The 17357-nt window shown below is 38.8% G+C and overlaps 1 protein-coding gene across 4 annotated transcripts in view; it reads right to left on the bottom strand.

Annotated features, from left to right (window-relative positions):
* Positions 1–14460, bottom strand: part of SLC25A17 (solute carrier family 25 member 17) — a 47234-nt gene extending 32774 nt beyond the window's left edge. For 2 of the 4 annotated variants that reach the window (XM_082420692.1, XM_082420690.1), the window contains exon 1: positions 14235–14442. Coding sequence is in view for 2 of the 4 variants with exons in the window: in XM_082420690.1 (XP_082276816.1) it covers positions 14235–14288 (54 nt within the window). In the remaining 2 variants the exon portion in view is untranslated. Of the gene's footprint in view, positions 1–14234 lie in introns of all 4 variants that reach the window. The other 2 variants (XM_082420691.1, XM_082420689.1) reach the window with 2 other exon arrangements.
* Between the last annotated feature and the right edge of the window lie 2897 nt (positions 14461–17357).

The following is a 17357-nucleotide window of genomic DNA, read 5'->3' as shown; positions in this document are numbered from 1 at the left end:
TTATTTTTATATTCTTATCTAACTTGTTGAGATGGATGCTTAGCTCATTGATTTTAAGTCTTTCTTCTTTTTCAAACTTGATTTAAAAGCTACTCATTTCCCTCGAGGTATTTTAGCTGTATCTGACAAGTTTTTTTCTTTACAACTCAGTGGTTTTTCATATATTCACAAAGTTGCCCAACATTCACCACTACTAACTCCAGAACATTTTTATCACCTTAAAAGAAAACCCATACCCATTAGCAGTCACTCTCCATTCTCTTCCTCCCATACCCTGGCAACCACTAATCTATTTTCTGTCTCTATTTTGCCTCTTCTGCACATTTCATGTAAATGGAACCAAATAACACATGATCTTTTGTGGCTGGCTTCTTTCAAGGCTCATCCACGGGGACTTCCCTAGTGGTCCAGTGGCTAAGACTCCACGCTCCCAATGCAGGGGGCCCAGGTTTGATCCCTGGTCAGGGAACTATATCCCACACTCCGCAACTAAGAGCCCACATGCCTCAACTAAGGATCCCACATGCCACAACGAAGATCCCACATGTCTCAACTAAGACCCAGCACAGCCAAATAAATAAATATTAAAAAAAAAAAAAGCTCATCCATGTTATAGAATCAGAACTTCGTTCTATATTATGGTTGAAAAATATTCTATTATATGGATATATCACATTTTGTTTATCCATTCATCTGTTGATGGACTTGTTTCCATTCTTTGGCTTTATGAAAAATGCTGCTATGAACATTCCTGTAACAAGTTTTCATATGGATGTCTTCAATTCTCTAGGAGTGGAATTGCTGAGTCATATGGTTCTATGTTTGACATTTTGAGGAACTACAAAACTGTTTTCCACAGTGACTACGTAATTTTATATTCCCACCAGCAAAACAAGGTTTCAAATTTCTCCATATCCTTGCAACACTTGTCATTACCTGTGCTTTCTGATCATAGCCATCCTAGTGGGTGTGAAATAGCATCTCATTGTGGTTATGATTTGCATTTCTCTGATAACTAATGCCATCCAGCATTTTTTCATGTGTTTATTGGCCACTCATATAACTTCACAGGAGAAATGTCTATTCATATCCTTTGTGCATTTTTTAATTGGGCTATTTGCCTTTCTATTACTGAGTTGTAAGCAGTCTACATATTCTGGATACCAGACGCTGTATCAGATAAATGACTTACAAATATATTCTCCATTCTGTTGTCTTCAATTTCTTGATAGTATCTGAAGCACAAAAAGCTTTAATTTTGATCAAGTCCAATTTACATATTTTTTTCTTTTATTACTTGTGCTTTTGGCATTATATCTAAGAAACCACTGCCTAATCCAAGGTTGTAAAGATTTATGCCAACGTTTTTCATCTAAGAGTTTTGTAGTTTTAGTTCTTACATTTAGGTCTGTGGTTCATTTTGAGTAAATTTTTGTGTATGGTGTGAAGTAGGGGTCCAACTTCATTTTGTTGCATGTGGATGTCCAGTTGTCCCTGCACAATTTATTGGAGACTGTTCTTTCCCCATTGATGCTCCTTGGCATCCTTGAGCACAGATTTGTAGGTTTATTTTTTGGACTCTCAATTCTGTTGCTGATCTACCCGTCTATCCTTATGCCAGCACCAGTCTCTTGATTACTGTAGCTCTGTACTAAGTTTTGAAATTGGGAAGTATGAGTCCTCTAACTTTTTTTTTTTTTCAAGATTTTTTTGGCTATTCTAGATCCCTTGCATTTTCATATATACTTTAGGATCATCTTATCAATTTCTACAAAAAAGCAAACTGGAATTTTGATAGGGAGTACACTGAATCTGTAGATCCTTTTAGGGTGTATTGCCATCTTAACAATATTGGTCTCCAATCCACTTATTCAGAGGATGCCTTCCCACTTACTTAGGAATTTTAATTTTTTTCAGTGATGACTGATTTTCAGTATAGCTACAAGTTTTAGTACGCACCATCTGTGCTATCACTCAGTTTTAAATGCATTCTTATTTCCATTATGATTTCTTCTTCTTTAACCCATAGATCATTCAGTAATGTGTTTAATTCCCAAACATATGTTCTTTATATAAATATGTATATATGTATTTATATTTTAAAGTTACCTTTTTGTTACTGGTTGCTAGCTTAATTGCACTGTGCTTCAAGCATTCTGTACTATTTCAAAACTTTTTCAAAATTTAAGTTTTGCTTTACAGCCCAGTAAATGGTCAGTTTTCATAACTTTTCCATGTTTGGCTTGAAAATAATGTGTATTTTGCAGTTGTTGGGTACAATGTTCTGTATGTATCTATTAGGTCAAGTTTGTTAAATACATATTCAATCTTCTATATTTTTTCCCTCCTTTCTTGTTCTATCAATTACTGAAAGATATATTAAAATCTACTACTTCGATGATGGGTTGGTATATTTCCTCTTAAAGTTTTATTAATTTTTGCTTTAAACATATTGAGACTATTAGATGAACACAAACTTAAAACTGCTTTATTTTCCTGACATACTAAGCCTTTTTCTCTATGATGTCATTCTCTTGATCTCCAGTAATGACATTACTATAAAGTCCATTTTATCTGATGTTAACAGTTTTGGGTTAGGATTTGTCTAGCATGTCTTTTCTCACATTTTTACTTTCAAACTTTCTGTATCCTTTTCTTTTAGACATATCTTTTATAAATAGCATTTTTCCCTTTTTAAAACCAATCTAGCACAATCTCTTTTAACTGAAGCACTTAGTTCATTTACATTTATTTGGATTTATAGTTGTCATCTTTTTTTTAGCCATGCCATGCAGCTTGTGGGATCTTAGTTCCCCGACCAGGGATCAAACCCAGGCCACAGCAGTGAAAGCCCGGTGTCCTAACCACTGGACTACCAGGGAATTCCCAGTTGTCATCTTATTTTGTGCTATGTGTCATACATGTTCTATGTTGCTTTTTCTGCCCTTTACTGCTTTATTTGACTAGAGTTTCCAATAAATTTTAAGTTATAAATATAGTTTCTAATTCTTTTACAAGCTATCTAGTAATTACAACATATATTCCTAACTTATCAATTCTAAAAATATTCATTAGGTTTAGAATTTCTCCAAGTGAGAATCTTGCTAGTGGCAAACTGCTTTTGATGATCTGAAAATGTCTCTATTTTGCGTATGTTTTTAAACTTTTCACTGGACATAGCATTCTAGGTAGGAAGTCATTTTCTCTCAGCAAAATGTAGAAATCATTCCAGTTTCCTGACTACAATCATTGCAAGTGAGAATCAGGTTTCAGCTAAATTATCCTTTAGCTCACTAATTCTATCTTCAGCTGTGTCTAATATCGTATAAAAACGCTTGAATTTGAACCCATCACTCAGCTTCAACAATGATCAATTCATAGCTATGCATTAAATATTTTAATTTTAAATGTTTATTTGATCAAAGCAGAGCATGCACATAGTTTAAAAAGTCATGTAATATAAATGACAAAATAAGTAGTTCCTGCCCATTTTATACAATCTTCCTCCCCAGAGGAAAATATTTTCTTTTAGCTGTATCTTTTGTAATTTACACATCTCTATATAACTTTAAAATATCCTGGTATCTTCTGATTCATCAATTTTAGACATTATTCACCTTCTATTACGGAGGGTAAGAATTTAGCTCGCATATTCCCCTCTGCTTCTTGTGCCAGCCCTCTAAGAGTTTTGATTTTTTTGCTTAAATCAATATTTAGTGTTCCCATGACTATCACACAATCAATTTTTAAATTTCAGTTATTTTACTTTCCATTTCTAAATATTCTACGTGGTTAATTTTCAAATCTGCTTGGCCAATCTTAGTTTCTTGTTCTTTGCACATATTTTCTAGCTTTTTATTTTCTTATACAGACTAAACAGCTTTTTAGATTGTGACTGAGAAGTCCATTTTCTGATTGGTGCTCCTGTCTACTGTTCTTGTTCACATTGCCTTGTTTCTCTGTGAGTTTCGTTAGTTTGGATTGAGCTGCTCATTCCCCTTAAAATTTTATTTGGGGCTTTCTTTTAGACCTGATAAAGGTAAGTACCTCTGGAAAGGATTTCTGCCAGGCACTCTGGGGACCCACCAACCTGGAATCGCTCTAAGTTACCACTTTAGGTTTTCCAATCAAATAGTGAGAATTCAGGCTGCAACCTAAGGGAGGACTTGTGGCTTCAAAATGTCAGTGGTGATTTCCTCTCTCAAATTAGTGCCAAGGTTGGAGACAGCCGATTTTCCTGGGGAGGAATAAGTTTATTTCCCATTTACCTTTATAGCACATTCCTTTGGGATTTCAGGTTTATTCGGTGATCCCCTACTGGACTTCTTATCTTGGACAGAATGGGCTCTTTCTTTTCTTCCCTGTATCTCTGGAAGCTACAAATCTAAAGCTTGTGTCTACCTGGCTAAGCAATTCCTACAGGGCAAAGACTGCTCTCCTTGACTCTGGGTCCTGACTTCACTCATTCTCTAGTTCTAAAAGTTCCTTACCTTCCTGTCACCTTATTAACATTTTTAAGAAGTAACTGTTTTTTAAAAAATATTTTATACAGATTTTTTTTAATTATAAAGGGAAGTTTTCAGGAGAAAGTTTGATAAGCTCCTTAGAAACAGGAATCCCATTTTAGGTATTTTACAATGGACTGTTGCTAGTCTTAGCAAATAAATATTTTAAAGTATTTGCGAGTGTGTTTATTCCTTTGCTATTTATTCTATTTTGTTTTTATTTCATAAGATTGTATATGGGCAGGTTGGTGACATATTTGCATTTTGAATCTATTACCCCATAGCATCTACCACCTCTCTTCTATGTTCCTTGGATATTTAACAAGTGAACTAAGAAATTTATTCTTAACTTAATCACCCTGCCTCCAAAAATTTATAAAATTTTGTAGTGTAACAAATAGTAAACAAATGCAAATCAAAACAAACATAAAATAGCTACCATTTCACCTGGACGTGAAAATTAGGAAAATGACAAGATCAGGGAGAAAAAAACCCAGAAAATCTTAAATTAGGCCCTTTGTACACAAGTATCTGATTAAAAGACACACCAAAGGCCTTTTAGGGAGCCATCCAAGTAACCTTAAAAGCTTTCAACCTGCAAAACCAGAGCACAAATACAAACACTGCTTTAGCAAAGTACATCTGATTTAAAATACTAAGGCCTTGAATCACTCTGAGTGGTGGCTAGGAAAACAGAGAAGGGATATCTACCAGAAGAACTAAAAAAGAACTATAAAAGAAAGAATCAGGGACTTCCCTGGTGGTCCAATGGCTAGGACTCCATGTTCCCAATGCAGGGGCCCCGGGTTCTATCCCTGGTCAGGGAGCTCGATCCTACATGTCAGAACTAAAAGATCCGGCATGCCACATCTAAAAGATCCTGCATGCTGCAATAAAGATCCTGCACCAGCATAAATACCCAGTCAATAAATATCCAGTCTACCTTTTAATTTGGCTGACACAAACACACGTGGTGCTGAACTGAAGTACTCAACACCACAAAGTCAGAAGGAAACAGTAGCGTAAACTTGGTCAAGGCTTGGTTCTGCAAGCGTGTGCAATCTTATGGAAATAACAGACAGGGACACACATAAATACAGAAGCAGAGTATCATGCCCTTTAAGTACGAACAATGATGGCCTACTAACCAAATTCAACCATCCCCAAAATGCTACTTCACCCCTGAAGGATGAAAAATAATCCAAAAAAATGCAATGCTAGTTCCAAAGTCAATTTCCAGAGGAGTCCAGAAATGGTGGTTGAGTCACAGGAGCACAACTGAAATCAGTGTATAGCATCTCCTGATGAAGTATATGGCATTACTGGACAGAAGATTATTTTAAAAAGAAATCAACTAAAATACACTGTCAGTGGTAGATCTGGAGCTAATGAAATTCCAAAGATGAAAGCCACTTATTGTGGCTTTCACATTCAAAAATGTTGTTTACCTAATCAGAGTTAATGTAAGTCTTTCCCCTGATACAACAACAAGCTAACTCTCATAACCATTCAAAGATACACAAGTTAAACAAAAGGCTTAATAGATAACACACCTGAGTGCCCAACGGAAAAAGCATGGGCTCTGGAATAAAATAAACTGGGGTTCTGGTCTCAGCTATAGTACATACTGTACAATAAATTACTTCAAATCTCCATGCCTCAGTCTCCCCATTTGTAATTTTGGGACCAATAAAAAATGTGGAGGTTGCTGTGAGAAGTGAGAATTAACTTATGGAAAGACCCAGCATCATTCCAAGTACACAGTTGGCATTCAACAAATGTTGCTTCCTATATATCCTTTTTACAGCATTTTTTAGCAGTAGGGCTCAATATTTATCAGGGTCCTAAAATTAGCAACGGTTACTTACACTCCTTCCAAAAGAGCAACTGTCATTTAGTAAAAAATAAAGGGACTTCCCTGGTGGCACAGTGGTTAAGAATACGCCTGCCGATGCAAGGGACACGGGTTCGAGCCCTGGTCCGGGTAGATTCCCACATGCCACGGAGCAACTAAGCCCATGTGCTGCAACTACTGAGCCTGCGCTCTAGAGCCTGCGCGCCACAACTACTGAGCTTGTGCTCTAGAGCCCACGAGCCACAACTACTGAGCACGTGCGCCACAACTACTGAAGCCCACGCACCTAGAGCCCGAGCTCCACAACAAGAGAAGCCACCACAGTGAGAAGCCCGCACACCGCAACAAAGAGTAGCCCCCACTCGCCACAACTAGAGAAAGCCCATGCGCAGCAACGAACACCCAATGCGGCCAAAAATAAATTAATTAATTAATTTTTAAAAAATAAAGAATAACTGCTCTTTCAGAAGGAGCTTCAAGAAGGTAGGAGGGTCAACAGTGTAAAATACTACAAAGAAGTCGAATCAAATAAGAATGGAAAAAGAGTCAGCAGACTAAGCCATCAGAAAGTCAGTGAAGGCCTATGGAAGAGCAGTTCCAGCAATCAGAGCAGGATGAGGAGGAGAGGCAGGAAGTACAGAATAGTCATTAAATAAACTTAGCATAAAGGGAAGGAGAATGAGCAGCACCTAAGAAGGCAGTGTGTAGACCGGATCGGTATGGTTTTATTACAGGACGGGGCTGAAAAACAATGGAAAAAGATTAAAGCTATAGGAAAGAAGTGAAAATGAATGGAGCAAAGTCCCAAAAGATAACTGTGGGTGGTGTAAGTTGGGCGGGGGTGGGGGTTGAGGGGGGGGCGGAATCAAGATAGCAGAGACCAGCCACATCTGTTTTTCCTGAGATCAGCACAATGTAGGAAATACTGGGTACAATTGCAGTTGATTCTGTAACAGAAAAAACAGAAACGTTAGAAAGCTCATCCCAAGTAGCCTCTATTTTATCTAGAGCAAAAGCCAAGATCATCTGTTACAAGTGAATGGATACAGTTGATCATACAAGATGAGAGAAAATTTCAATTCCACTGAATTTCTAAAATTGGGTACAAATACTGTATTTTCAAGAATATCTCTGAAAAAGAAACGAATGATTATGGCCTTACTACACTATTACAAGTATTGTAATTAGGTACTCCACAAGTGTTGCCACATTTGCTTCTCAGGAGAACCCAGTAAGTAAAGTGTTATGTTTTCATTTTATAGATCAGAAAACTCAGGTTCAGTAAGAAAACATAAATGACCCAAGATGACACAGATAGTTATGTCTTACTCCAAATCCCTTTTTCAGCTATTCTACCATATTTGTTCCTTTAAAAAGATTAAGTCATATAAATACCATATGATAGCTCTTATATGTGGGATCTAAAATATGGCACAAGTGAACTTATCTACAAAACAGAAACAGACTCACAAACACAGAGAACAGATTTGTGGTTGCCAAGGGGGAGGAGGGAAGGGAGAGGGATGGGCTGGGAATTTGGGGTTGGTAGACGCAAACTATTACATTTAGAATGGATAAACTACAAGGTCCTACTGTATAGCACAGCAAACTATATGCAGTCTCCTGGGATAGACAATAATGGAAAAGAATATTTAAAATAGAACGTCTCTATGTGTATAACTGAGTCACTCTGCTGTACAGCAGAGATTGGCACGGCATTGTAAACCAACTCTACTTCAATAAAAAAAATTAAGTCACAGACTACTCAGGCATAAAGAAGCAAATTAAAGTTAGAAAAATAATTCCAATCAAGACTACGTAAGAACCTTTAAGATTAAGAGAAGTGAACGGAAATGACCCTATTAGCTAAAAAGTTTATTGGGGTGAAGGGGGGAGATGAACAGGCAGAGCACAGAGGACTTTTAGGGCAGTGAAAATAGTCCATATGATAATGTAATTGTGGATACATGTCATTACAAAATTTATCCAAACCCACAGAATGTACAATACCAAGAATGAATCCTAATATAAACTATGGACTTTGGGTGATTATGATGTTCCAATGTAGGTTCATCATTTGTAACAAACGTACCACTCTGGTGGGGGATATTGATAATGAGGGAGGCTATGCATTGGCCGGAGGGGGGTGCTGGGGGGGTGCCCAGAGGATACATGGGAAATCTCTGTACCTTCCTCTCAATTTTGCTGTGAACCTAAAATTGTTCTAAAAAACTAAGTCTTGAAAAAAAGTTTATCAAGATATCAAGATATATTTTGGATGATGAGCAGTGAGGCAAAGAAGTCGTAAAGATTAAAAGCTATATAATAATTCAATCATAATTTAGTGGAAGCCTAAATGAAATAAGACAGCAAGGAAGTAAAGACAATGAAGACTTTTTCTAATTACCTCCTTTTAAGGTTTCTAAACCAAAGTAATACAACGCCCTCAAATGTATACTAACCTAAGTTAATTCTATGAGAATCTGATTAGATTCAAACTATGGGTCTGGATGAGCCAGCTGTGGAAAAGAAAACTCTTCCAAAAAGAACTCAACATTTAAATTGTTAGATATGTGGTTTAAAGTGCTCCTGATGAACAATTAATTTCCAAGTGCCTCCAGTTTGATTATACATGTGTATATGTAATATTTAATGCCACTTTTTTCTGAAAATCTAAAGATATTCAGGGGCTAGTTTTGAATTAAACAAAGGGATGGGGAAAAGAGACAAGAAGTATGAAGGAACAGGCAGCTAGGCATAACAACAGAAGAGTAGCAGAGAAGGGAGACCTGGGTTCTTGCCCCAGGCCTATAACCAAATAACTTACTGGTAATCTGGGCAAAAACACTTAACATACCTGTTTCCATTTTCCTGTCTCTATATGAGAATAAAGATACTTGTCTAAGAGCCTCGGAAACAACCCTATGAAGTGAGTACTATTATCTTCCCCAGTTTATAGATGAGGAAACTGAGGCAAGAGAGATTGAGAGACATGCCCAAGGTCACACATGTGATAAGTGGCAAAGCTGGGATTTGAACTCAGGCAGTCTGGTTTCAGAGGCCATACTTTTAACCACTTGTTATATTGCCCACCTATCAAAGTTGTTAACAGATGTGAGAAGATAGGGAATTCTATAAGTACTAAATATTATTATTAAATCTAATATTAAATTAACTAACTCAAACAAGTTAGGACGCATAGAAAATTAGAAAACATAGTTGTGGACAAAATGATTAATGGCTTTCACTTATTGGGCCCCTATTATGCAGCAGATAGTAAAAAAGCTGTTTTAATTAAGTTATTTTATTAATATCCACAGAACCCTGTGAGGTTGTTGGCATTTAACAAATTAGAATCAGAGTTAACTAAACTGAATCTGAAAATTTAGGGTTTTGTTTCTAATCTATAAATCAATGAGTGACATTAGGAAAGTCGCTTAACCAAGCAATCCCATAGTTTCTTCATAATGGGGTGCTGGGAGGTCACATTAACATTTAAAGTAAATATTTACCACAGTGAAAAGCTAGAAACAATGCAAGTGTCCATAAGTTATGGGATACCCATATGACAGAATATTTTATACTAAAAAGCCAATGGTTTTTGAAGTCTTTTTAACAACATGATATAGTGGGTGTCTGATGTTTTGGGCCACACAGCAACATTCCCTTTTCCTATGGGTGGGCTGATTTTCTTTACCTCTTTCCACTGTGCACAATCTTGGTAATATGTCAACCTTGGGGGCTTCCCATTATCTTCACAGGGCAGCCCACCACTTCTTCCTAGGTACCACCAGGGGTCTTATCCACACCACCACTATACACCTAAGAAGAGCTTCCTGAGGACAGGGACTTTTCCACTGATGACCTTTATATCCAGAAGGCCTTGTACAGAAAATCAACAAGTTCTACTTGGTTTCTACTTCTAAAAGGCAGGTAGTGAGTCTATATGGTAAAAAGTCCACTGTAATGTTAAGTGTATGAGCTACAAATTCAGATAGTTGGGCCTAATTTTCTCTTTTGATACCAACTGGAGAAAAGTGCTCTGAATAAGCCTTCTTACACAGTTCTAAGGAGAGGTATGTCTGGGCTTTGAGTCACAGCACAATAATAGGTAGAGTGGAAGGAGAAAGGAGAACTCTTTCATATTTCTGTATGACTTGAATTTTTTAATGGTCAGCATTTATTCAATGAAATGTAAGTCTTTTAAAACAAATTATGCAATTAAAAATTTTTTTTTAATTTTTAAATAAACAATAGGGAAAAAAGAAGACCCCTGAAAGTTACTGATTAATAATTATCATTACAATTCCAAAGTCTGTTTTGGCATCTAAACCCCCTAGACAATTCCAACCAATCTCACTTTTCAAATTCTAGACTAATAAAATCTCTTTTAATTACAAATGTACACTTCTACAAATAAAATCTATCTTTGGAAGCTAATCTGAGAACCAAAAATATAAAATTATAAACCTAATTATACTCAAAATTTTGAGAAGTATTTACATGCGAGGCCATTAATTGTATCAGACAATAGTCATCAACTGGAGATAAAGCATTCTCCTGAAACAGCACAATTCTGATTTTCAAATACTTGAGATTATCTGCACTTATACCAAATTGAAGCATAAAACACTCAAAATCACTAATCTGTTTATTTTAATTTTTAAAGTGTGTGTGTGTGTGTGTGTGTGTGTGTGTGTGTGTGTGTGTGCGCGCGCGCGCACATAACACCACACTTGGGGTGAGAAAGTGTAGAACCTGGAAAGAAGTGAATAAGCAAACATGAAACATGTCAACTCAAAAAGGTTGTAAATCAACATCTTAAACAATGACCCAACAATCTTTTGGGGAGAAGCCACAACTAATTACTCCAGGCAGCTCTGGAGTTTATACCAAATCCTGAAGTTTATGCCAGGATTCCGGCCCAGGCTGCCTAGCTCAAGTCAGGCATTCAAATGCTCTTAACCACTATGCTCTCCTGGATCATCTCAAAGCTTTGGTTGAACATCATGGCCAAGGCATTTAATTAAACATGAGCCATTCATTACCACAGTACTATACCATTAAAAGCAATGCCATTTTTCTCGTCAAACCTCTCATCAAATGTAGTGACATTTTGTGGTGGAATTGTTTTCCTTTGGTAGCAACCAGAAGAAAGCAGGGTCCATGTTGTGTGGTTTATCCTTAACTCAAAAATTTGCAAAAAGAGTTTGAGAACCACTCTTTGGCATGAAAGTTCAAAAGAATAACAAAACACAATGCAATTTCTCATTTAGACATGTGCCAGGAACAGTACTGCCCCGAGGGAAGCAAGAGAAAAAAATATTATTTTTACAAAAGTATATCTATTAGATAATCTAACATAGCTTATGGGAGAAAGAAAAACCACTGCAAATTCAGAGTGCATAATTTCAAGCAGAACTTTTAACAAGAGAAAAATAGGCAACAAGGAGAGAAAAAAAAAATATAAATGTCTTTGCAGGTTAAATAGAGATAGTATCACCTCTACCCCCAATCACTGTCTATAGCAGGGCTCAGAAAACTAAGACCAAGGGCCAACTTGATCCACTGACTGGTTTCATAAATAAGATTTTATTGGAACACAGCTCTGCCCATTCATTTACTTATTGTCAATGGCTGCTTTCAAACTATCATGGCAGGGTTGAGTAGCTTCATCAGAGACGATACAGCTATATATTTACCATCTGCCTCCTTAAAGAAAAAGTTTGCCAACACTTATTTTATTTCTTTCATAAAACTTAACACTATCTAAAATTATTTATTTTTTGATTTACTCAATTATTGTCTGACTTCCCCATTGGAATGCAAACTTCATGAAGAAAAAGACTTTGTTCTCCATATTTCTAGCACCTAGAACAGTGCATGGCACGTAAAAAGCACTCAGTAAAGATGCTGAATGAATGGCATTTATTGAGAGAAAGGAGAACAAACATTACCTATCTTCCCATTCTCTCTTTGTTGCACTATTCTCCCCCCTAATCCACCAAAACAAGTCCTCTCAATTAACCATTGGATTTATCATGTTGATAAATCCAATGGTTAATTCTCAGTCCTCATCTTATCTGACTCACCACCAGCACCTGACCCAGTTGGTCTACACCCTTCTCCATGCAACTCTCATAACACCACATTCTCTTAGTTTTCGTCCTACCCTAGTGGCCCTTCCTTAGTCTCCTTTGCTGGTGCTCTCATTTCCCCAACCTCTTAATGCTGGCATGTTTCAAGGCTAAGTCTTTGACACTTCTCTCTCAGTCCACACTCATTTCTTTGTTAGCTCATCTAGTCTCATGACTACTCTTAGGCATTTCAAACTTAACTAGTCAAAATCCAAAACCACTCTCATCTTTCCCCCAAAAGCTGCTCCTTTACAGTCTTCACCATCTCAGTAAATGGGAATATCATCCTTCCTGTTGCTCAAGCCCCAAATTCTTGGGAGTCAACCAACTTTCATGGTGTTACACCCAACATCCAATCTACCATCAAACCCTGGTGGCTCTACCTCAAAAATATATTCCAGGTTCATGATCACTTCTCACCACCTCCACTGCTACCATCTTAGTCCCTTGACAGTTTCCCTGCTTCCACCCTTGCTCCCGTACAGTCTACTCTCAACAGAGCAGCCAGGGTGATCATGTTTAAAATGTAAATCTGCAAGTTGCTGCATGCTCAAAATAACTTGCTCTAATAGCTAGTTAGCTGTCTTTCACACTCAGAGTTAAAATTCTTACACAATTTGGTCTCCTGAAACCTTTTTGCCTCTTTGTTCCCTCCACTCCAGACACACAAGCCTCCATGCCTATCCTACAGCATATCAAGCAAGCTTCCATTTCAGCACCTTTACACTGGCTGAAAGCTTGGTCTAACTGAATGAACCAGGACTCCTGAATCAGGCACTTCCATGAACTACTGTGTCATCTAATTCACGTAACAACTCTGTGGGGTAGGTGTCAATACCCCCACTTTACAGATTAGGAAAGTGAGGTTTACAAGCCACCTATCTAACAAGTGATGGAGTTGGGGTTCAACTTCCATTAGCCTACACAGAACATGAGCTCTCAGTGCAGTTTTGGGGGCCTAGGAGAAGAGGACTCAGTCAGTGATATTCCTCTGAAGTACCAGTGACTCCACGTGTGTGTTGACAGCTAGAGAAGGATGTGAGAAAGGGCAGGCAGAGAGTCAGGACGAGAACCAGAGAGGAAGCTACTCAAACCAAGAGTGGAAAGTTTCAAGGAAAAGGGAGTGGTGTCAAATGGAAGTGAGAAATCCAGAAGCCCAAGAACCAAGCACATTCCTCATAGTAAACCACATCTGTGGTAGACAGCGATTCTGATCTTGATTTAATTAAAAAAAAAAAAAAGTATCTTCTCCTGCCAATGATATTGGCCAGAGATATCCCTGCTAGGTACTGCCACTTGTCTGCAGCAAGTGTGTGAAAATAGTCTGTAGTTAAGAATGTGATTCAGCAACACAGCTTCACACCTAGGTTTTCCTCTGGCCTAGTCAGACAAAGTTTGTGCGTGCGGTGGGGTGGGTTAGGGGGACGACTGCCCTTTAAATTTCAGAAGGCAAAGAAAACAGCAATTATCTTCTTCCTGACTCCCTGTGGCGGTGTGGGACCACCGCTGCCTACATCCCAGATATTCTGTAAGAGATCAAAGTGGTAGCCAAGCGCGGAGGGTGAGTGTCGGGCCTCGCCCCAAATTCTCACAGCAACATTTCGCCTATGCTCCGTTCCTCTACGTCCCGGTCACGATACGAACTCCTTCTCATCCCCATCCCCCAGCCATATCCCGGTCTGGCCCCAGAAAAGCCCCACACCCCGCAGTGGCCCGGGCATAAAGACCCCGCCTCACCACGGCTCCCGCCACGGCGTGGACCAGGCTTTCGTAGGACAGCACGGAAGCCATAGGTGCGGTTCCCGCAGACCTGGCCACAGTTTTCTCGCAGGAGCCGCAAACAGCCGAACTGAGTAACAAGCGCCGGAATCCCGGGCGGCAACGTCACCAGCTCCAACCCCTCAGGCCCACCTCCTCCAGAACTACTTCCGGGTCACAGGGCGCCCGCCCAGTCTCCCGGCCGCAGGCCGCAGGGGAGGGAAGAGGGAAAGACGGGACTGGGAACGCCCCCTTGCCTCTGATTGGTCCCCGGGCCTTGCGCGGGGCGGGGCAGCACGGTGCTGCCCCTACCACGCGGAGCGGTGGATCGTGCCGAAATTCAGTACGGGATGGGTCAGCTCCGACTTCCCCTACATTCTCGGGACCTGGCCGGTCGTACTTCACACCTACTGCCAACACTGGAGACTTCAGAAAACCTGGACAGCCTCCTTTTTCTCCAGTTCTCTCCATAAGACAAGATGGAGACAAGCAAGATGAGGGACTCATCTTCCTGTTTCTCTTTTGAGACTTTACTCGTATTTTCTCTTGCTAGTATTTTTAGTCACATTCTGGTCAAGAGGAAATAAATGTTGATTGGGCAAGGTTCTCCCCTCTGAAAAACCCTGGTGGGAAGAGAACTTGAGCTTCAGGAAATCAAAATGATCAGATGGAGGTGGGAACAAACTAGTAGGCACACAGGAAAATCATTTGACCTCTTGGTTTCCTCCTTTGTGGAATGACAAGTGTTAATACCGTGAGGATTAGAAAAGTTAATTCACGTAGACGTACTTTATAAAATAACGAAGAAAAAAATTTTCCATGTTACAAAGCGAAAACTCAAACTACACAGAACTAGAAAAATAACATTCTACCCCTCACCAACAAAATACTGAGAGACACCAGGTTTCAGGACTTCAACCTCAATTACTCGAGCACCATAGCTTTGTGCGTCTGCCTGTTTCAGTACCAGTAAGTTTACTTTTATAATATCCTTGCTGATAGTCCTTGACTGCTTGCTACAGCCAGGCCCAGTGCTTTACGCCCTTTATCACATTTACTCCCAGGAGAGGGCCCCAACAATGTTTACCTGGTCATGTTTTCACAAAATTTGCAGAAAATATTTTAATTGTTATTGGTTAAGATCCCTTTCCACTTAAACTCCCTTTCATTTACAGTGGTGCTACAGTGACGACAGCTAAGTTAAAAGCAAGTTTGGGCACACAGTTGCATTTAGAGATATTTATATGTATTAATACAAGGTACTGCTAGACGTCCTATTTTAGGAATCGCTTCCAGGAATACTCCCACCACTCCCTAAGGTCATGACATGAGGTGCAGGTCCAAAAGTCAAATGAAGATAGGATTCTGGCAGTGGAACATAGAAGCTTGTCCACTGTAAAATTTAACCAGAGGACTCAGTTCTCACAGACTCCTACTTAAATTGGAAGCTCTCTCAAAAAAAAAAAAAACTGGATTATGTAGCATACAGATTTATAAACACACTTTACAAATACTTTCCCTTTATGATGGTAATTGAACACTATTTTTCAGAATTCCCATTTGTCAGGTATGACCTAGAGCAGACAGCACGTCCATCTGTGTGAAATCTTTTGCATCCCAGCTATCAAAAAATATTTTGATCAGGATGGAATTATCTATTCTATTGAAAACACAAAAGTCATATAATCAGAGTAGGCAGCAGAAAATGTAGCAATTCCATAGGTATATCATTTATTAAATGGAACTATCTCTATAGTTGTGATGTTTGAGATATTTCCAATTTCTAAAAATCGTAACATTTTGCTCATTCTAAACATTCACTTTCACATCTCAGTATTCCTAATTATATACTGTTTTTCTTAAAGAGGGCTCCCTGAATTATATAAGCATTAAGTCCCACACTACATAAACGATATACTAAAAATTTAGCATCATTCTGTTCACACCCATACCATCATTACAAAATAGTTAAAAATAACCTAGCCATAACTGATTACCTTCCTATTTGTTTATACACTGCCATATGGTCAGGTTACTTACACTGCAACCTGAAAATGTCCTCGTGATCTGCGAGTGAACTACTTAAGGACATCCTGATTATATACCAGATACCTAGAATTTCATAGCACTTACACACGAGTTTATGCTAATTCTATTTACCTCCTCACTACTCTGGTTCCACCTAATACTTAGAATCCATAGTTTTAAAACTTCTGCCAACACGACATGCCTTACTCAGTTTAGATTTGACCTCTTGAAGTTTACCAGCTATCCTCAACTATATTTTCCTATGTACTTTAGGGAACGCCCCCCCGCCAACTATATGCACTCCAAAGTATGCTTTATTGGTTGTAAATATTGGTACATATTAAATTTTTAAAATTACTGCACCAAAGTTTTTTTTTTTAAATGGAATGGTTAAGTAACTTTTTTTTTGAAATTCACGTTTATTTATTTATTTATTTATAACTGTGTTGAGTCTTCGTTTCTGTGCGAGGGCTTTCTCTAGTTGCGGCAAGTGGGGACCACTCTTCATCGCGGTGCGCGGGCCTCTCACCATCGCGGCCTCTCTTGTTGCGGAGCACAGGCTCCAGACGCGCAGGCTCAGTAATTGTGGCTCACGGGCCCAGCTGCTCCGTGGCATGTGGGATCTTCCCAGACCAGGGCTCGAACCCGTGTCCCCTGCATTGGCAGGCAGATTCTCAACCACTGCGCCACCAGGGAAGCCCGCACCAAACTTTTTAAAACTAGTTTTTTATTGTCCCTCTAATTGGGCCCATCACAAGTGGACTAATAGCACAATTATGCCATCAGACTTCTATTAGGAAAACCCCCCGTGGAGGTGCATTATCAGCACCAATGATATGATATGCCGTATTTAACTAATGCCCTTCAAATGTACATTTAGTTTTCAATTTCTTAAATGAACAATTCTGCAAGAAGCAACCTAGTACACAGAGGGGAGGCAGCAGAGCATAGAATTCAGGAACAAGACATTTGAAGCCACACACCTGATGAGAATCTCAGCTCCACAAATCAACAACTATGTTATCTTGGACAATTTACCCAAGTGCTTCAGTTTCCTCATCTATATAAAATGGG

The sequence above is a fragment of the Balaenoptera physalus genome, assembly GCF_965194825.1.
Source record: "Balaenoptera physalus genome assembly, chromosome: 13".
Classification (NCBI taxonomy): Eukaryota; Metazoa; Chordata; class Mammalia; order Artiodactyla; family Balaenopteridae; genus Balaenoptera; species Balaenoptera physalus.
This window is presented reverse-complemented; position numbering and strand designations above follow the sequence as displayed.